The 23,164-nt window shown below is 32.8% G+C and overlaps 1 protein-coding gene across 1 annotated transcript; it reads left to right on the plus strand.

Moving 5' to 3' along the window:
• The first annotated feature begins 20,138 nt into the window (after window positions 1-20,138).
• On the plus strand, window positions 20,139-22,937 carry LOC127701702 (uncharacterized). Its single transcript, XM_052205704.1, has 4 exons — window positions 20,139-20,280; window positions 21,164-21,298; window positions 22,104-22,341; window positions 22,755-22,937. Exons 2-4 carry the CDS (start codon window positions 21,209-21,211, stop codon window positions 22,796-22,798), a joined length of 372 nt encoding a protein of 123 aa, XP_052061664.1. The 5' UTR covers window positions 20,139-20,280; window positions 21,164-21,208; the 3' UTR covers window positions 22,799-22,937.
• The last annotated feature ends 227 nt before the right edge of the window (window positions 22,938-23,164 follow it).

Here is a 23,164-nt window from a genome sequence, read left to right on the forward strand (position 1 = left end):
TACGTAAGCGCGTCACTGTTTTTGATATCCTGTGGTGTTTGTCGTTGATGGAATATGTTCGTTGTTCTTATGCGGTTTGCAGTTGTGTCGACTATTATATTATTTGTTTGTGCGTTTCTCTGTGATGAATGTACTTGCGTGTGTTTGTGCTTGTTGTCATTTTAGCGATATTTTTTAACCTTGTCATAAAGCGGGAGGTTTGGCATGCCATAAAAACAGGTTCAACCCACCATTTGTTTTCTTAAAATGTCCTGTACTAAGTCACGAATATGGCAGTTGTTATCAAATAGTTCGTTTCTATGTAGGTCTATACTAAAAGACTAAAATGAATTTGCTAGAAAATTATGATGTCGATATATGTTCAGTCAAGAAAAAACTTACCTTTATCCATTTCGTAGCAATACAGGATATAAACCTGCTTCTACGTGCCATACGTTGGAGAATTATATCAATTTAACGCAGCTTGAATTATCTTTTCTACCAATAGACAAAAATATAAAAAAACAATCTTACTAAGGGCGAAAGAATAGCACTACGCAATTTGAAAAATGATAAAACAATAGTAATAAAAAAGGAAGATAAAAATTCAAATTGTGATATTTTAGACAGGCTAGACTACATAGCAGAAGTCACAAGACAACTAAATACTCAACATTACTGCCAATTAGATTCATTTAACATAGCAGAATTGAAAACCAAGGTCTTTGAGTATGTTAAATCGTTATACGACCAAGGCATTATTGACAACATATCATTTAAATTTTTAACAAATGGTAAAAAATTAAGAGATGCACGTTTAGGGAGAATACATATTCTTCCAAAAATTCACCGTCTTGAAACGGAAACGTTAAAACAAATACAACATGATGGATTAAATGAAATAATGTAATTCCACCTGGCAGACCAATTATATCACAGTGTGGTTCCGTAACTGAACTTATCGGTCATTATGTTGATTATTTTCTAATACCTATAGTTCAAAATCAGTCTACATATATAAAAGATTCTACATCTTTCATTAATATCATTGAGAAATTAAAACCTATGGCAAATAGCCTTTTGGTTTCATATGATATAACACAGATGTTTACTAATCTTCCTCAAGCTGCTTTAATAAGTGCCGTTGAACGAGCCTATGACAATTTTGACAAATCAAACTTCAAAGTCAATGCTCCGCCGGTGGTCAATGTATTAATACATCTGTTGAGACTCATTTTAGAAAACAATGTACTTGGATTTGATTGGAAAATACATAAACAAATAAAAGGTACGGCAATCGGTGCAGTCCCTTCACCGGAAATCAGTGACATACTTATGTTCAAAATAGTGAATCAAATAATTTCTGCATTTCAACATAAAGACAAAATATTCTATCATGGCAGATATAGGGACGATGGATTCATAATATATGATGGAACATCAGATGAAATTACAGAATCTTTTTTGATGCAAATAATTATAACCCTTTATTAACGTTCACCTATGAAATCTCAAACGATAAAATGTCATTCTTAGATGTTGATGTAATTAAAGGTCAAAGATTTACAACACATGGCATTCTTGACCTTGAAATACATTTTTAAGAAACAAATTCTTATCTGTATCTGCATAGAAATAGCTGTCACTCATAGTATGTATTCCGAGGATTTATCAAAGGTGAAAGAAAAAAAGGCAGATTAGAAACACAAGTGCCCATAACAAATAAATAAACAATCTAACTAATTTCAAAGTGAAATTATTAGATAGGGGTTATGATAACATCGAAATAGATGATAGTATTCCTGATGCTTTATCAATTGACCGTACTGAATTATTACAACAAAATAAATCGAAAGAAACAGAAAATATTCCGTTAGTTTTAATAACTAAATGTAACCCATTTATACGTAAAATAAAAAAAAAAAACGTATCATGAAACACTGGCATTTATTGCAGTTTGACGAAGATTTTGTACAAATATTCAATGTTGCACCAATAGTTACGTATAGCAAACATAAAAGTGTAGGGAATATGCTTTGTAGATCAAAGTTAAAGACTTTGCCATAAAATTGACAGTTGGACCCCTGATGATGGCAGACCTGTCAGAATATCTAGATCTATTGACGAAGAATTAAAATATCAATATATCAATATATACATGAATAATTTTCATATTTTATTATATTAAAATAATGCATCTTAAGTTTACCATCCCAAGCTTTAACTGCCGAAACACTAAAGTAGTGTCGGGTCCTATCAGGCAATATGGGATGCGTGGTTCCACGGGTGTTTTATAATAACAAAGCGTTTCGAATACATGGAATTTATAAAGTGTTTCTTTCAATTTAACGGCACATGCTCGATAGCGCTGCTGTTGAACTATCAGTTCCTAATTTGAAGGAAACGAGAAATAATTGCGAAATAGAATGACGTTCAATAGAAGTTCCCTAACTATCCTATCAACGTCCGCACATCATCACGTTAAAGTTACTGTGTTTTTCAACATTTTCCGGGGCCGCAGAAAGGAGTTTAGTATACTAAATTAACTAAATAAAAATTAAATATATCGTTAAATTAGTGTTCTCGTATTAATAGAAATAATTTGATTTTACTGCTCATTCACTCGAATATATTACCGAAATAATGTTCCTTTAACCACAATCATACACAATACGGATGAGTGTCGCTACATCTCATTTGACTGAATGGTGACGGATGTTATTCGCACGTTCTGGGGTTATTTTCTCCTTATCATGAGATGAATTTCCAAAGGACTCGATTCGCCAGAAATTTTGTTAGTCGTATTCTTCTTCTTTGTGGGAAATTAAAATGTTCATCATGAACGTAGTTTCTTTTTCGGCGGCTCTTGTGTCGGACTTGATTACAAACAACATATTATTGACTAGTCCAAATACTTATGACGTCTTGAAAGGCTATTTTATTTTTTTGATTCGAAGCCCTTACTGCGACGCAGTCAGGCGTCAAAGCAAACACATAAGACTAATTCTTGACTTAACTGCAGTTGGACCGTTACCTCGTATAGTCTTATCCTCAATGAAATATCAATAACAGTCATCTGTTATTAACAAATCGCGAAGAACACATCATGTCCTGAAAGTGGGTGCGCCAATCTCAATTCGCAAAGGTACGGTAAGCTAGTTGCATCGGAAGTATGTACCCGTATTTGGAAAGTTATTTTAGAACAATCAACATGTTCAGTTTTATGCAGCTTTTTTCATCCGTGCGTACAAACATTATTTTCCAAATGGCTCACTTACTCATTACCTCCTTCAAATCAAGAAATTGATACTACTACTGTTCTTTCTAGTTTCAATTTTAGTTGTTCTGCTAGATCCTCTTTAAAAAAAGAGCGCTGAGCCCCTTCATCGAAGAGTATGCTTGAGTTCATACTTAATTGAGCGTTCAAATGCGCCTTGGCTATCGGAGTTTTGTGAAGAACTGGTGAAAATATAGTGGAGTGCATTGCTGATGCGGTTTTAACTATACTTTGCTGGACTGATTAGGCGGGTATGCATCATTAGTAACATATTTCGAAGTACTAGTGTCCGAAAAACGAAGATTGATTCTTACTGAAATCTGCTATTCAAGGCCGTAAAGACAATTAAAAGAAGCTTTTTTTTTCGTTGAAGGAATTCCAGTCGGGCATTTTGTCAATAATTTGCATACATGTATTTGTTGCATGTTACTTTCCGCCATACATATTATAGGACTTCCGCTTGTGAAAGGCTACCAGCACTGTCGTTGTTATCTAGTGCGTTAGTTTTAGCAAGATATACCATGCTTTACAACGTTTTATCTGATTCTAGATTACACTTTTTCCGGCTTCTAGTATACTTATCTCATTAAATAATCGTTGTCTGACTTCTTCAGATACCACTTTTTCCAACTATGTTTACGTGTAATATTTCCGTTAATTCGACTTGGAGTTTATGTCTTGTAACAGGTATAAGTAATGTACCATACGATTCCTGACTTGTCATAAAATCTGCAGCATGACTATATCGTATTGTTGGATGTTGGAAGAATTAACAGAGTCTGCGTGTATGTGTGTGTGTTCTTTTGATTTTGTCAGAACTGATGTAATAGATCTATAGCTTTACTGTAATTCAAATTTGTTAGTGCAAATCCCGAAACTGTTGTTAAAACCTCGTGTTGAAGAAGGGATTTCAAGTAGTTGAATTCCTGGTCGTCTGTTAATGAGATATTATTATGAATTGCTGTCTAATAAGATCCCAGAATACCTGTCAATTGCAAATACTGCCGTAGAACTTTGAAAGTGCTAACGTGGGCAATTGGTGAAATTGCTAATTGCTGTTGGATATATGAGCGTACATGAGTTGCGAATTGGACAATGCTGTTTTGGTTTCTATTAACATCGCAGCTCTGAGCTAAAGGGTCTAGTGTACTTTCTTTTATTGAGAGTGAATAGCAAGTACAAGCGGTTGTTTTACACATCTTGCATATATTCGCCTCTAAAATGACAGTATTATCCTCTGAATAAGAAATCTTCGCTGTAAGTTCCTCTTCAGACAATTCACTGAACATCTGAGTGTCCAAGTCCGACAAATATCTTTGTTTATCAAAACATAAATCCAAAATGGTCGAAAGTTCATCTCTGACGAATTCTTCGTATTTATCACCTTCAAATCTCTGCAAAAGTTTTTCGAGAGCGCTCCTGTGTCCGAAAGTGTTCCTTTCAATTTTGTAGACATTTTCTAGCAGCCACGGCACTATAGTATTGTGAAGGTATCGAAGTTGTAAAATGTATATTTGTATTACGTTAGCCACATTGAAGTACAGAGTAACAACTGCATAATAGATCTAGAATGACATTACAGTTCCGTACCTATCCCTATCAACGTCCGCACAACATCACGTTAAAGTTCGTGTGTTTCTTAACAGTCCACAATAGAATCTTCAGCACAGTAGTCAGAACTAGGTACTGACATGTTTCAGAACAAACCTGTAATAAATTGTCCGTTTCTAAATTTCTAAATTAATATTTAACTCAGGTTTCTATTCCACGAGGCAAAGTTGACAATAGATGGATGAGACTATTATTTTAATGTCCGTCTGGTCATATGGCTTTTAAACTGTTTCGATTCTTATACATCTTTGCTTTTCAAATATTCAGGTATGATAATTCATGATAACAGTAAATCTGGAAAAGCGCTTCGGAAGGGCATGAACTTTTTGAAATGTTGTTTGCCTTTGTTACAGCCCTGGCTCGATACTGCAGTCCCTGAGGGTATACCAACTCCGCAGTAAGTACTGCGGTTCTTACATGATTCACGAAGAACCTTTCTCAAATTGTCCGTTTATAAATTTATAGATTATTAAGAAACAAAAGTTGCAACTCCTTCAGGCAAAGTTGTCCTGAGATGTATTTGACTGTTATATTGAGGTCCTTTTTGGTCAAATTGTTTTACAACTGTTTCGGTTTTCATACATCTTTAGCTTTCAAATGTACGGCATTGAGAGTTCCTGAAGAAAAGCGCTACAGATGCATGACATTTTATAAAGTGATGATTTCATTTTGACTAATAAATTATCATTTTTGTTCAATTGTTCATGCAACACATAAATGTAAGCAATCAAAGTACGAAAAAAAATGCAAAATAAAAAAAGGTAACAACAACACAACAGACACACATTGAGACACTGTGGCAATAGTGTGACTATTGATCGTTTAAATGATAATACCTAATGCTACTAATTTGTACTTCCTTTTTTGTATACATACTTTTCTGATTGTCATTACTTGGGAAATATGATATCAATTTTGTGAACAGGTGCACTTAAGGTTTTTTTAATTAAAATGTTATTTTTGTATTTAGTAGAATGCAAACTATATCTCACAACAGTGAGCCAACTGCCATTATAATATAATCAACATGACATATACCGCGTCAACAAATATTTAATTTGAAGACATTTCAGATATTGGGTTGTGTGCAAATAGGGATCGGTGGAATATTAGTGACTCTAAGTGTAGTTGAACTGATAGGATTTTATTCCTGGTTGGTGTTTAAATTACCAATATTAGTATGATCTTGGTGGGTAAGTATATATACTTTACATTATATTTTGTTAAAGAATGGAAATAGTATGAACATGAATTGATGCATTATATTACATTTGATATTGTTTTAGGTACAAATTCTAAGTTAGCTATATTGATTTTATATTTTTTTAAGATCTTTGCTGCTTCAGCAAAGGTTAACTTTCTAAAATCTTGTAAATGTTTTGCATCTTTTATTGGCGTAATTAATTGTAAATTGCCCTTCAACTTTTATACTTTCGGATTTCCTATGGTTGGTTTCAGATTCACCCGATGAGAAATAAGTTTTCAAAATGCGCATTTGGTTCATTTACCCTAATACGGTATAATGTGGTTTATATTTCCAGCAATGGGTCGATGACTTTGCTGGAAGACTGCCGTTAACTGTGAGTATCCTCATCCCAGTAGCAAATGCCTTTATACATGCAGGATATTACCTGTTTAATGATCCTGGAGAAATTAAGGCAAATAAATGTAGTTTAATTCTAGTTAAATTAATATCATACCGAGTCTTGCTGTTTTTTGTTTAGGTTTTAAAGTTGATTATTCATTTTTCCAATTACCATCTTTGTTTTTAATTTAAGAATGAACCTGTTAAATATATAACCCGGTTTACATAAATAATAAGAATTAATCGGACAATTTCTGTTGAAACGTCATCCGAAACTCCGAAGAGTTAACGTTACCGATGTTTGTAATGCTATTTTACAATGTTTTGATGACGTCAATCTTCAATGTCCATGTATGTAAAGGAAACGTTTTGATTTTTCGAATCTCTACGCTACACTTCCACAAAATCTTATCAAACACCTTTTTCCTATTTGATTGAATAGTGAATTAAAAAAAAAAACAAGTTTGCAAATTAACTTCTTGCAACTTTATAAAGCTATCTAATGTAATGAATGAGATAATTATGATAGATTTTCCTACTAGAAATGTGATGAGACGAATGAAGCTCTGCAACTTTATAAAGCTATCTTATATCATGACTGAGATAATAATGATAGATTTTCGTACTGAAAGTATGATGAGACGAATGAAGTTTTAATTTATTCTTCAGAACAACATCTATATGCGTTTCGGCAATAAAGTTTATCGACAGGTTGTCGGTATTGCTATGGGAACCCATTGTGCCCTTTCAATAGCAGATTTATTCCCGTGTTGTAGCAAATCACAGTTATAGCCAAACTCTGTCTGAATTCCATTTACTTGATAAATTTAACAACACTTACCGTTATATTCATATTATGTTAAAAAAACAGAATTTTCTAAATATACTGCCGAAATTTTCTAATTTATTCAATCAATAAAATCAGCAGCAAATGTCCCTTTCTAAATTATGATATTTCAGTTTCACACAAAAAGGACGTTTTTTTTCCTATGCAAATTTTTATTTTTTGGAAGGTGATGTTTCTTTAGCCTCATCTTACTGTGTTTTATCTCCCGACTCGTTTGATATGCCCGTGTCTGTAGTAGAAATGGGATATAAATGAACGTAATCTGTGTTTTACTGATAAATCATAAGTCAAGGATTTCGTTACCACAAATAACTTCAAACCTTTACAAACTTCTTTCAAAGTTTTGGTTTTATAAGTTTGGCTTTACCTTTTATCGAGTCTGAAAAGTTAAATAAATATAAAAAATCGGTATAAATATTCATTTTTTTGTTAAAAAATCATAGCACAATTAAATATTATTGTTAAAACATCATATCATAATTAAATATTATGGTTAAAAAATCATAGCACAATTAAATATTATTGTTAAAAATCATAGGACAATTGAATATTATTGCTATGCAGCTATGAAAATTCATTTTTTTTTTATTTTGGCACTGTACAAGTTAATGTTTTTCCATGACTGTTTCTGACGTCAATCGCTAAATATGTGTTCTAATTGATCTTTTAGTTTTAGACACATGTTTTTTATTAGTTGCTATTGGTTTTGAACTTGCTTTTAGTAGCTTCAACTACTTTTCTTCTCTAGTAAAGCCCTTTTCACCTTTTTATAGTTCGTTGATATGCTGTGATATTACACCACTATCCAAGATTAGAGAATCGTTTGGCGTCCGAATACATGATTAACGCAAGAACATTCTGTATGAGCCTGTAATTCGGTGGTTGTAATTCTTATTATATATCATTTTCGTTTTTCGTTTATTGTTTTGTGCTTGTGTTGTTCTATCGGCAACCAAGACATCTGTTATTTTATATGAAACAATAGGCCATGAAACATTAAAAACTAAGAATAGAACAACACGTACTCCTTCAAAACTGTTATTAAACTCATGGTATGTAATAACGCAAAAAGACATGTCGCTGTGATTGAATTCTAGAACAAGATTATATAATCGATTTAAACCAAGGTACGTATGCCACATTTGTTCTCTTTTAGGTTATTATGCCGTACCGCATATTGCATTTTCTACCCCAGGAATAGATAACATTAGATTGGCAAATCCTTTTAGAAGTGTGGGTCCTCTATGCTCTTCAACTACGTACTTTATTTGGCCTTTTTAATTTATTTGATTTGAGCGTCACTGTTGAAACTTTTGAAGACGAAACGCCCTTCTAGCGTATAAAAATTTTAATCCCAAAATTTATGATGAATTTATGTACATTTAATCAAAAATCTTTTTTGATACAATTATAGTTTGTCATGACTGGATGCCTACGAATATGCATGTCAAAGAATACAGAATCAAGCTTCATATGCCAGGTATAGATCACTGAATGAATCTTAAAAAAAAGAAAAAAAAATATATGCCAAATCATCCTTAAACTGTTCACAAAGCAGTCCATGAAACAAGACATGAAGGGGAAAAATGCATTTTGAGGAAATGAACACATCTTAAATGTAATTGATGAAATAGACTACAACATATCTACTATCAGTTCATTCAAACTACGAAAGACATGTTGGGACCTTTTATAGCATACTATGCGATATTAGTTTATCTCATTGATGAAGGCTATCAGATGAGCTTTATTGATAACTTCTAATTCATTTGGTCTCTGGTGGGGAGTTGTATCATTGGCAATCATACGGTATCTAGATATAGGAAGATGTGGTATGAGTGCCAATGAGACAACTCTCCATCCAAGTTACAATTTATAAAAGTAAACCATTATAGGTCAAGGTACGGCCTTGAACACGGAGCATTGGCTCACACCAAACAGCAAGCTATAAAGGGCCCCAAAAATTTACTAGTGTAAAACCATTCAAACGGAAAAACCAACTAATATATATAAAAACGAGAAACGAGAAACACGTATGAACTACGAAAAACAGACGACAGCTACTGTAACCAGATTCCTGACTTAGGACAGGTGCAAACATTTGCAGCGGGATTAAACGTTTTAATGGTACCAAACCTTCTCCCTTTTCTGAAACAATAGTGTAACATCACAACATAGAAAGACACACTATAAAATATCAACTGATATGGCTTAACTCAATCAAAGGACATATTAACACCAGTGAACATACACTGAACAAATAAATTTGACCTATGATAAAATGTAAATACAAAATAAATAAACTAAGGGAAGAATGATAAAAGTAACATGTTAAACCGCTATGAAATGTTAAACAATTTAAGAAAAACAATATGCTCGAACAAAAATATCAGCCATTTGCAATTACTTTAAACACAGGTAAATGAAAATAATTGTGTTGTTAGGTATACGTGTACAGTTCAAATAGAAAAAGGAAATATTTTTACAAAATAAATAATTTTAATGTTCATAGTACGAAGTGAAAATTTATAGTAATACCAAACACTTATCAAAGCTGGTATATAGACCAGATATAACCCTGAATAACATTAAATAAAAGCATTACAATTAGTATCAACAGGTCAAATAAACAAGAAAGTACGATTTGAGAGTACTCGCAGTTACTGACAGCTAGTTAAAAGCCAAAAACAATTAATAATAAAAAATCATACATCAGAGATTTAGTATTTTAACGTCATGGACAGTCAAAGAAGACATGACTTGTGCAATGCCAAAAATAAATGTATCGACAGGCAGTAGGATAGTTAGGAGTTTAACTTCTTTATAGATCAAAATGAACGCGTGGGTGTGTCTTTTTACATCCCGTTTGAAAAGAATACAAATTTAGTTATGTTTTAATTTGCTAATGGCAAAATCGATATTAGTGCCAATGTAAACTATATTCAAAGATCTAATTACAACATTGGTAAGATAACCTTTACTAATAAGTTTGTTTAAAGGTTCGATGAGTTTACACGGATCAAATAGTGATTTCCGCGCTTTAAGTACAATATTACCGTAAAATTTAGGGTGTGAAATACCGTTTTAAATCAGTTTTCTACAGGTACAGCCAAATTTCCTAATCAAATCTTTGTATCTATGAAAAAATTTAGTAAAAGTTTTACGTAATTTATGGTAACGAAATCCCTGACTTAATAATTTACCAATGATGCATTGATTACGTTCGTTAAAATCTATGACATCACTACACACACGGGCATAACGAACGAGTTGGGATATATAAACACCGTATGATGGAGCCAAAGGAACATCGCCGTCTAAAAAAGGAAAATTAACAATAGGGAATGAAAAGTCGTCTCTTTTGTCGTAAATTTTCGTATGGAGTTTTCCTTTAGAGATTGAAATGTCCAAATCTAGTATTAATAATTGACAAATTTATAAACAAACTGGTATAGGTTTTGCTCATTGTTGAAGGCCGTACGTACGGTGACGTATAGTTGTTAATTTCTGTGTCTTTTGGTTTCTTTGTTGTCTGATTGGCAAGCATACCACATCTTCTTATTTTTTATATTTAATTCTTAAATCCCAACAAAATCTTTTTCTAGCTGGTGCTTAATTTGTCATCAAATAATTTGATTTTCTGTAAAAATGACAACCAAATATTGTAGCTTCAGTTTTAGTTACTTTTCAAGTTAAACACATGTTTTGTCATTCGACTTATCTAATATTAAACAAAAACAGTACCCTATGTGCCTATGTGTTCATAGAAAGAGCTCACAGCTAATAACCAAATAAAATTTTCGTTAGATATTTTTTATAATATGAGGCCCCTAAAACCAGGTAATTTTTCACGCAAATTTGTACTCATAGTTGTCAATCTAAGTTTTGACGACACTTTTTATTGCTCAAATCGAAAGTGTTAAGTGACCCTGGTAGTATGCGTCTTTTCTAGGATATCTAGACATGTATCTCTTCCGTTTCATTTTTAAACGAATGCAAGCTTCATGGTTTAGAGTCAAAACGGTCTTCTTTTATCAAATATATTTCAGGATTTAGATGAGTATGGAAACGAGTGGTATATTTTAAACTTTTCCATAACCGGATTATCCGTTATTGAAGCAATCATTTTAGCTTCGTACTGTTGCTGCTCTTCGCCTTGGGAAACATCAAGTCAGTAGGTATCTATGTAGATATCATGTTACAAGATTACTTTATTGTATTGTTTAAATCCAATCGGCAAATATATAGATATGTATGATTTTATATTGCGAATTTCAAATGCGAAATGCATATTAAGCTATTGTCAATAGCGATAGGAAGTGAAAAAAAAAAGAAAAGTTTAGCGTAAGAGACATAGCATTAGGTATCATATGAAAATTTCAATTTCGTGTCTGGTAGGTTAACACAAAAGTACTTACAGTAAACAATTAAACATACTCCTAAATACTATCTGTATCCATGTTGGCCTTAAAATTGTATTGAGATACATGTTTCCCCTTTGACATAAAAATACAAGTCTGCAGATTCTTACACAGCTATATTTTGATACCTTTAGCTGATACTTTTCTGAACAAATTATTCAATTTGAACATCATATATTCTGTGCAACTTTCTCATTCCTAAATATGGTATAAACTAGTTAACAGTGTTACTGTATCAGTTTCATATATTCTATTCATTAACAAATTCCGATTTATTTAAAACAAATCTTATTGCAAAGTATGCATGACCAACACATGTATTATGAAATTAATGGCTCATCTAAACTTTGCGAGCTATCAGGATTTCAAATCTTTCTCTTCAGTTGTGTCTTTTGTCTGTACATTTACTTACATAAGTTTACAATAATCGTCATATTCATTTTCAACAGATGGTTGTTTTTATGAGTCCTTCACAGCAGGGAATGAATTCAAATGCACATGGAATTCAAATTCAGGATACAAATATCCGGCCTTGGATCAATACGACCAAAAAATGAATACTGCACGCTAGAGATCTAAAGTACACTTTTTTTGGCGATATTGACGGAGGGGTTTGTTATCTATAGAATCCAAATGTTTCCCTCACTTATCCACCACAGTACATGAAATTGCATATCTGAACTCACCTTTTCTCCAAAGTATTTGATGCGTTTCTTTTATATCGACGAATTTACAAATTCATATGTTCCGAAAAAGTCAGGGAAAAAATGACTTCCCTTTAACAAAAGTTCGGTAAAAAGTAACTTCCCCTGAATATTAACAGTAAACTTCCGGGCTCGTAAATGTGAAAGTAGTGAAAATAGTCAAAATCTTTTTATTATATGATTCAGATGGACTAAAAATGTTACGAACAATACCAATTTGATAGATAAAAACGACTTCTGCGATCGGACTGCGAGAAAGGCACGTTTTCCATAAAAATCGATGGGGAATCCAGGTAGGTCATTTTTATTATTTATTTATAGCACGCAAGATGGCGTCGAGTTAGTTGCCTTTTTATTTCTTAGTGTGGTTAGTAAAATAGGGGATGTTTCAGAGTTTGTGAAATCACTCGAAACTAGGTGAGACATGCGCAGTAGTGATAGATATGTAGTAAACATATAGAAAATTGAATATTTTAATCAACAACAAAAAAATCCCAAAAAAATATCTGTATCATATACCCAAGTGCCTGTGGGCCAAGTGGTCTAAGTAATCATTTACAGTAATTATAAGCTTGTCAACACTGAGGTTTTGAGTTCAAATGCCGCTCATGTCAAGGTGCGTTCGATTCCTAACTGACGAAGGTCGAAAGGTCAAAGGTTTGATTCATTAACCAAAATATAGATATATTATTTAAAAGGACTTAAGTTTAATGTAAAAAAGGATATGTGGAATGGTTGCCAATGAGACAACTATTCTATAAAGTTCAAATGAAGTGGATCTAAACAGTTATACTTTATAGTCAAGTCCATAAACCGTTGACAACATTGATATTAATTATTTTCACTGGACGTTAAGCAGACGCTAATTAATTCGTGAATCAATCAGTCAACGCAACTCAAGACATTTTCAGAATTATTATTTTATGTCGCGAGGTCTCAATTGTTTTTGTTTTTATTTCACTTTAGATTTCTTTCATGAAGTTTCTTTTAAAGGTCTTGATAGACCACTGTGACTGTCTTTATAGTTGTAATTGTTATGATCATAGACGTTTGTCGATAACAAAAATTGTAAGAAAAGTTCTTTTATTCAAACTGTAAGCGTTTGGTGCTTCTGAAGTCGAAATAGGCATCATAGGCTTATCATAAGGAGTGAGTATGATAATTCATCGATGAAGATCTTTCAGCAACCGTCATGATAAAAAACAGCAACAACAGTGCTGTTCGTTTGATAAATTTGCCATTTCCTTGCATTTCATAATTTTTTGTTTATAACAGGCCTATCCACCTTATGTCCTTTCTTTTCTATGAAAACAAATTAACCCAGATAAAGTGAGGTCTGTTTCAATATTTCAAAAAAACTGATCAATATCGACTGTTAAAACGCTGAATACAGTAACATTAATTAACTATTATATGGTCATGTTGCTTGTTATGTATTATTTATAGTATAATATTATGTTGTTTTTATGTATTGCACTTGGATTATGCATAATATAACTTGTGTTTTATGCAATTAAATATATTATTGATTTGTATATGACTGTTTACACCATTTTGTCAACCTAGTCCACTTTTTATTGCCAATTTCCTCTAACTTTGGTCAAAAGGTCAAGGGTCACGTGAAATTGAATAGAAAAGAAGAACGTCTGAACCAGAAGTATGTACTTTTTTAATGGGTGCAACTAGTTGAACATGATCTGTATGCTCTTCTGGAATACCTGATATCAAATCTGTTGTTTGCTGGGTCTTGTCATTCAATCTTTATTTTCTTTCTGTGTTGTGTTTTGTAGACTGTTATCTACTCGAAGTTTCAATAGTACCTATTGACGTATATTCTGGAAGCACGTGTTGCACCAAGAAATTGACCCATAATTTATGTTTCGATCATTATTGGTGTACCAGTGAATGTGGTACATCCAGTTCATAGCCGTCACTTCGTCACCGACGTAATTCAAATAAGAGTATATTTTTTAGAAATTTGTATTCCTTTGGTCTTTAAAAATTCTGGCTTTGATGTTTCCGTCCTGGTTTTGGACGCAGAAAATAAGGTATGTTCCAGTTTGTTTTCTTCTCGCCTGAAATTAATGTCGCAAATATAAAAGACATATGGATGCAAATCCCCTGGTAGTCGTCTGGCGTAAGTTATTTGGTGGCCAAGTGGTCTAAGTAATCATTTAAAGTGATTATTAGCCTGTCAACACTGAGGTTTTGAGTTCGAATTCCGCTCATGTCAAGGTGCGTTCGATTCTTAACTGACGAAGGTCGAAAGGTCAAAGGTCAGTGGTTCTCTTCGGACCTTTCTATTCAATGCAAACTGGTCGTTTTGAAATAAAAAAGAGTGCTACAAGCGGGGTTAAAAAACTATCAATTGATAGATCAATTCATAGTCAAATGAATGCAAAGAAACTTCAGATTTTTTATCATGTGATAATTTACAGACGTACAAGAAGATTGGGTACATTTTTGGGATTTAGAAGTTAAAGGACCATATTTTGACTTTAAAAGAGAGGCGAAAGATTCCAAACAATCAGATTCATAAGTCGAAAATAAACTGACAACGCCATGGCTAAAAAAGAAAAAAAGCAAACAAACAACAGTACACAAAACACAACATAGAAAAACTAAAGAGTGAGAAACACGAACCCCATCAACAACTGGAGGTGATCTCATGTGCTCCGGAAGAGTAAGCACATTTTGCTCAACATGTGGCACCTGTCGTGTTGCTCATGTTAGTACAAACCCGGTGATAAATCTAATTCGGTAGGTCACATTCATGGAAAAGGGGACGGGATTGTAGTTGGAACATATCCATCGTCATCTATGAAACAGATATTCCATAACGGTCAACCAACTCGGGATGGCGTGCGTAAAATTTACGGAAGGATAATTTAAATTTTACCACTTGGGACTCTTGGTTTATTAGCTTCTTTGTGAGCAGCCACCCTCTATCAAGGAAATCATGATAGGAAACACAAGCACTGAAATATCGTATCAACTTGGATATATATACTTCATATGCAGGCGCTGCTGGAATATTGCTACAAAGAAATGGAAAGTTCACAATAAGAAGCTGAACTCATCTCTTTTGTCGTAAAGTTTTTTTTTAACCGACCCCACTGTCAATTTTTAGATGTAAGTAAAGATATGAGGTAGACTTGACTGTATCTGTTGTATCCTTTATCTCAGGTTCGATGGGATTGATGCGTTCAACATATATAGTCACTAAATTTTGAATTAATTAGTGAGATAACACAATCTATATTATAGCGGAAAGTGAAGTTAAAAGATGCTGCTAACTTTTTTATATTTCTTCCTAAGAGGTTCCTGTATGAAGTCAGTCTCAAATGAATAAAGGAACAAGTCGACAAGAAGAGGAGCACAGTTGGTTCCCATGGGCATGCCGATTGTTGTTTGAAAAATACCTTCTCCAAACGTAACAAATTAATCATATTGTCAATCAAGAAACCAAGTATCTTGATGATGTCAGCTTCAGAGATTTTTTTTATGAATCAGAGTGGCCTTTTACAAAGTACGATTCTTCGCTTCCCTAGACAAGATACTTAAATCTACGTTGGCCATTATTTTTTATGAAACAAAGCAGCACCAACTCTTTCAATTTTTCTTTTAATTTGGAATGGAGAATACTTGTATAAAGTGTAGAAAAGTCAAATGTTTTAATACAATTGCAAGTTGAAAGAGTCTTAGATTGTATGTACTCTATTTGGAGTTTTTTTTAGTTAATGGTTAATTCAATTTTTTTCTTCATCTTTAGGATGGAAGGCGCCGCGTGTGCCCAGTCTAAATCCAAATTTGTGTGATTATATCATTTTCTTAGTAACATGTTATTTGTATCGGAACCAAGGAATGATAGTTAATATTACATTTTTTTGTCTTGAAATCTTCAACGGAACTTAACCTCGTCTTTATGGTTCATTGATCTACATTTGATATTCGAAGTAAGGCCAGCTTTTCATTTATTTTTTTAATTATAAGTCGACTATTTTTTTGTCAAGAATTATTGCAGGTAAAACGACTTAAAACACGCTGCGTTTGTTTGCACTTGTCCTAAGTCTGTTGTTCAGTGGTTGTCGTTTGTTGGTGTGGTTCATAGGTGTTTCTCGTTTCTCGTTTTTTATATAGATTAGAGCGTTGGTTTTCCTGTTTGAATTGTTTTACACTAGTCAATCTTGGGCCTTTTATAGCTTGCTGTTTGGTGTGAGACGAGGCTCCATGTTGAAGGCAGTACTTTGACCTATAATTGTTAACTTTTTATACATTGTGACTTGGATGGAGAGTTAATTGTCTCAGTGACACTCTTACCACATCTTCTTATTTATCTTTAGTTCGGTCCTTGTCAGAAAACGTTGTGAATGAATCAAAACTAAAATACTAGTAATAAAAAATAGGCCATCTACTATTATATTTTCAGTTATTTAAAAAAAAGTAAAAGAGAGGCGAAGGATACTTAAGGGACATTGAAACTCACATTGAAACTCATATGTCGAAAATAAACTGACAACGACATCGCTAAAAACAGAAAAAGACAAACAGAAAAACTACAGTACACAAAACACAACATAAAAAAAACCAAAGACTGAGCAACACGAATCCCATAACAAACTTGGGCTGATCTCAGGTACTCCGGAAGGGTAAGCAGATCCTGCTCCACATGTGGCACCCGTCGTGTTGCTCAAGTTAGTAAAAACCCCATGATAAGTCTAATTCGGTAGGTCACATTTGGGGAAAAGGGGACGCGATTGTAGTTACGACAATTGGAACATATTCGTTGTCATCTGTGAAACGAATATTCAATAATAATCAACCACTTCGATATTCGACAATACACAACCACTGACCGACCACTTAAGACAGACATGATAATATGACGGGTTAAAATATAATTTTTCTTTAAGCTCTCAAGCCCCTCTTAATACCAATTAGTAAGCTTACAAAAGATAGGTAAAACACACAACAAAGCTAGTCTAAAGAATCAATTAGACCTAGGGTATATAGATAACAAAACCACAAGTTAAAAACGAAACAAAAATAATAACACTACATCACTCTTAGTTACTGAAAGGAAGTTCAAAGCACATAAGCTACTGTGTGAAACCATGTCATTCAGCATTCTGATATAGAACATAAGTAATAGGTAAATTGTATTTAGTGGTAGAATTCATGTAAGCTGTACTTGTCCACCTGACTTTGACCCCATTTACATCTCCACTGTTTCATCAGATTATCGGTCATGAGTTATCATTTGTCAGTATTAATCATTGCATAGATTCACGGCATGGTGGACATATTCGTCTTACTGAACTTGTATGATTATGACATTCTTTCCGTGAATCTTTGATCAGATTAAAGTGTGTGTGATACATTTAGTAGTAGGATTTTAACTTCAAAGACTTTTAAAATAACATTAAATCATAATCAGTAAAGCAGGCGTGAAAATTCCGCGTATTCACTGAAGTATGAAGTAAAATCTTTCGGAATACGTTTTCTAGACTCCTGCCTGTCTGTTGCATTATATTGTCATATCTCGCTAGATACTCCCTTGCCGTTGCCAAAAGCATACTTGCAAGAGGCAACATGTAGATTTGATCTCATTGACTGTGCCATTAGTTTATGGTTAAAGGGACAACGGACATGAGAACGAACTTACTATACAGAACAGCGTTTAATAGAGAGGAAAAAACATACACATACACACTAAATAATAGTTAATAGGGACATTTGTTTGAAAAAGACAAATGACATTTAGTTGAGAGGAACAGATTTAAAGAACATTGGAACATACTGGCTGGAAAGAACGGCAGTATTTCGAGATTTACATATAACAAGATAGGTCATTGACTATACAAACAGCTTTCGAATGAGAGAAACACAGAACATGATATAACGTTCACATTCCAAACAAAAGTGACTGCGCTTTCATTCCTCCCGCACAGCCATATGGAAACCTCTCTTTAGTATAGGGTATGTAGGTGAATGGTTGCTTTCCAGGTGATCATATTCATATAAAAAACAAATTGTGATAATCTCTGCATAGCCCTGCCCTTTATAAACCCGTACATATATATAAAGAGTAAGAGTATTGTTAAATGTAGTCCATTAAAAAAGGAGTCTTAAATTCTAAAATAGCTGTTATCAGACTTATGATAAATAATACGTGTTTGCTCTTTTACACGAAAGTACTACATGTACCACAAAGCATATAAGCATACAACTAAACAGTTTTTGCTACTAGTAGGCCTTTGAAATGTATTAAGAGTTTTTGTTTGTATTTCCTTTGAGATAAAAAAAAATATTGGTGTGAAAATTTCGAAAGAGCTCATATATTCATCTATTAATGTAAAATAAATGACTTATCCGGAAGCTGCGTGGATTTCGAATGTTTTTCTTCAGCAATGTCGTTTGTATGTACATTTACATACACAGGTTTATAATACTCCTTATTTAAATATTCAACAGATGGTTGTTGTATGAGTCCTTCACAGTCTGAAATGAGTGAAAATGCATCAGGAAATCAAAAACAGTTAATGAAGAATACGACTGGAAAATAGTACTGCATCCTAGGGCTCAGCAGTACAACTTTGCTGGCGGAACAGATCAAGGAGTTGGTTATCATAATTGTACAAGGAATGACATCTATGAATTTTACTTTTTTCTCTCCAACGTATTTGATGCGTTTCTTTCATATTGACCCATATAATAAACTCCTTATCTAAACTAGATATATATTATTTGAAAGGAAATCCAAAAACCGTTGACCACCTTCAAATGTGTATGCAACACTGAGGCGTGAATATCATTTCGAATGATAATAGATATTTTAGATTTATATATCGAAAAAAAAATATATAGATGACAATACGGTATCAGTTTTGCTCATTGTGTAAGGTCGTACATTGACCTATATTTGGTTTATTCCTCCTCATTTGGTATTTGTTGGATACTTGTCGCATTGACAATCATACCACATCTCCTTATTCTATCTACTTTTTCTAGTAAGGACGCAATAGACTCAGTTGGACTGTTTAGTAAATTATTTTTATAAAGTTTTATGTTGCAAAAAGAAAAGAAACAAAATCCAAACCAAAAGATTGATGGATGGATTCGTGTTTAATGTCCAAATGAATCATCATCTTTAATGTTAACTAAAAAATTACAGATTTCACTAAAATAGCATCATATTGTCTTTCAGATAAATGATGAGTTCAGTTGTCCTTCTCATTTTTATTATCAACGTACTATATAAATATAAATCTGTAAAATTTGCAGTTTTGTACTTAATCGTGCAGAGCTTTCACTGATATGATACGACCTTATTTACATTTAAGAAAAATATGGATAGATGCAAAACTGTTGAAAATTCAGTTTAACGAGTTTGACTACTGTGTGCAACAAATATAGGAGAAGTTGAACATAGCTTTCTACTTTTTAAGGCCATTTGTACTTATACAACTAAAATATCATAATGAGCAATGAGGTACCTTGTACATCCATACGGTTTTTGTTTTTTATTTGTAAGAAAAAGTGACCGTACAGTAATCTTTCAAAGGGAATGCAGTTCAACAGATTTACCTTTGATATGTTCTTGCACAACATCATTCTATTTATAGATATAATCTGTAACGTGTAAAAATAATCCTACTACTGCAGAACTAATCAATGACCCTAAAGTAGCAGGAAATGAGAGTGGAAATCCCCAATCAAAAGTGATGATAGACTCAAGTTTAGACTTGTAATCTTTATTTGTAATGATTATGGAATTTAAACAAAGGAAATGGTATAAATTGAAGGAAATTTTGATAGTTTTTACACTGGTAAATCGAGATTCAGAGACGAACAAGGTAGGAACTATTACAAGTATATACTATTATATATAAAAAAACATATTCATTAATCTAAATGAAAGGATATTGCCAATGTAAAAACTGTTCTAATATTCAATGTAAGAATCCTTGAATGTTCATTTAAACTATTTTTATTAAAACAAAAAGGAGTTCTACCAAAACAGATCGAGTGCCGACCTGAGGAGCCGACTCATTAAACAAATAATATATGATCGTAAGAGAAAGGATGGACATGCAATTGTTATACCATATATTTTAGTTCAATAAATAATTTAGATTCATTTTACATTTTTTCAAATCATGTTAACACGGTGAAACACTTGCTACTGGGCAAATGTGCTGTTACAAAATTTTAGAAATTATTTGAAATTAAGGAATATATCTCCCCCATGCAAAGCTCTGATGCTAGACCGATTTTCGCAATTATTTTTGTCCATTTTGATTTGTCATTTGTGTTCAATAAGCTTGGAATTTTCAATTATTTTGGCATCGATTATCACTGAATAGACATTCATTGTTGAAATGAACACCTGGTGCAGAAAATTGGCACCGTTAATGATATTCGAATATAATTCATGCAAAATATAACATTTTTGTAGTTTTGAAACCACAAGTAAAAAACCTGAAGCAAAAAAAAAACAAACTTGTATTTGTTTTCCATTCTAAAGTTGTCCCGTAATAACCAACTAACTTTTTAACTCACAGCAGCTTCTTAGTAGAATGAATTAGTTCAATTTAAACAACATGTGTTTTTCGGGATATACTACATGTATACTTATTTAAAATCATGTGACCAGCGTTATTTGAGAAAATGTAGAAAGCGATTACAAGCACATTGTACATGTATACTCAATTAACATACATAAATATATAATTTCAGTCAAATATATTACCTTTGTTGGAAAATTCTTAAGCGACAATCAAAATGAAACTTACACTGGCAGTCTGTGTTGTGTTGATTGGTATGATTTTGGCTGATGATTTAGTACCAAACCTTATAGTGCAGTCAGTAAAGGTAGGCAAATATCTGTCTTTTTTATTGAGTATTCTTAAAGTCATTTGTTGTTATGATGTATATAAAAAATATTATTCTTTTTAAACGGATAGGATAGGTACAGTCATGTAATAGTTCCGATTAAGACGTATTTGAGAAAAATCTGTTTCATTTTTAACGCAGATTCTGAAGACAGTAAATTTACGGAAATGTAACATAAACCTCATAAGAAAAATAATACGCACAAGATCTTGATCGTGTAAATATTGAAATGTTCTTTATTTTGATGGCTAGCATTTTAAAAACCGAATATCAATTTCATCTACGTTTGTCATTCCATGAGGATATATTTTTTCTTTCTAAAATGTAATTGATTATGTATTTTGTATTGCAAATGTGTTCTGCGGCGCCTTGCTTATCGATGCGTTTGTTCTCTTTTGATGTTTAAAAAGCTTTCTTAAGCTTCTAGTATGATAGGAACTTGCTCTCATACTCCAAGAAAATGTTGGACATATTTTAAATATAGTCCGATGAACGGAGAACCTAATGCCTTTTTTACTGTAGAGAATATAAAAACACGGTTTATTTCTTATAATCTTATACAAATATAAACGAGAGGAGAAAGATACCAAAGAGACATTCAAGCTCGTAAGTAGAAAATAAACTGACAACACCATGACTAAAAAAGAAAACGACCAACAGACAAATAATAGTACACAAAACACAACATAGAAAACTAAAGACTAAGCAACTTGAACCCCGCCAAAACTGGGGGTGATCTCAGATGTTCCAGAGGGGTAAAAATACATATAATAATCTATTTTAGATGATGCCTCAGAATCGCAGTAAAAGGTCTATAAAACCAAGCATGGAAGATTCGGTGAAGATGGCATTTAGCATGACAGACACAAACCACGATGGGCATATAACAGTGGATGAATTGATACAATTTGTAAAGAAAACCACCGGGTTAACCATTGATGAGACGACCAGACGAGGCTTCAATATGGTGTTTGGGAATCCCACATATGACCTTAATGAAAATGGGACTATTGAATTAAATGGTATGTATGCATTTCTACTGACGAGTTTAGATATGTTTTGTCAAGGAAATAATACTTCTACTACTATTACTGTACTGCCACAACTACAACTACTATTTCTCGTGTCACCAGTAATCATGCATTTTCGATGAGACTTGCAATTTTTTAAGTGGCTTTCAGGTAAAAAAATATAGATTTGGTTTGTTGTTTCATGGATGGTTTAGAACATACGATTGTATTGAACTAAATATCATATTTGATATTACGCATGAATTCACACATTATACAATGGTATGATATTTGCTGGTTTTTGTAACAGTCTGTGATAATTAAATGTCTTTAACGCAAAGCTATTATTTTCCAGTTATGTGCAGGTATACATGAATATTATATTTTATGTGTATTATGAAATTACTTTTTTTTTTCTTCTTCAGAATATGCTGGACTTATGAGAATGGGAATGGGAATGGGAAAATAGAGCGATAAAATGTATCAATCTGTGAAGACTGGAACTGTACAACTTCAATTATAACCAAACTGCTAATTCTATTGTCTTACAATCTTTACGGAATTTCTCCTTATGTAACTTGATATAAATAAAAGATATATATGTCTAATATACGTCTTAGTTACATTAATATATAAATGGTATGATTGCTAATGAGACATTTCTTCAAGAGACCAAATGACGTAGAAGTCTCACAACTATAAATTGCTTTAAATTTGTATTTCATTGCCTTTTTATTCGCAAAAATGTACGGCCGAATAATAGTACATAGGTGATGTCAATGTCGTCGTCGTCGTCCTAAGACATTTGGTTTCCAGACAATAACTTGAGTGTGAT

Source organism: Mytilus californianus, unplaced genomic scaffold (assembly GCF_021869535.1).
Source record: "Mytilus californianus isolate M0D057914Y unplaced genomic scaffold, xbMytCali1.0.p SCAF_5, whole genome shotgun sequence".
In the NCBI taxonomy this organism is placed as follows: domain Eukaryota; kingdom Metazoa; phylum Mollusca; class Bivalvia; order Mytilida; family Mytilidae; genus Mytilus; species Mytilus californianus.

Excerpts from the sequence above, each read along its gene's own strand:
- LOC127701702 (XM_052205704.1), top strand. The coding sequence starts at position 21,209 with ATGAAACTTACACTGGCAGTCTGTGTTGTGTTGATTGGTATGATTTTG. Across the intron at positions 21,299-22,103 it reads TTATAGTGCAGTCAGTAAAG|ATGATGCCTCAGAATCGCAG; the intron begins GTAGGCAAATAT and ends AATCTATTTTAG. Across the intron at positions 22,342-22,754 it reads TGGGACTATTGAATTAAATG|AATATGCTGGACTTATGAGA; the intron begins GTATGTATGCAT and ends TTTCTTCTTCAG.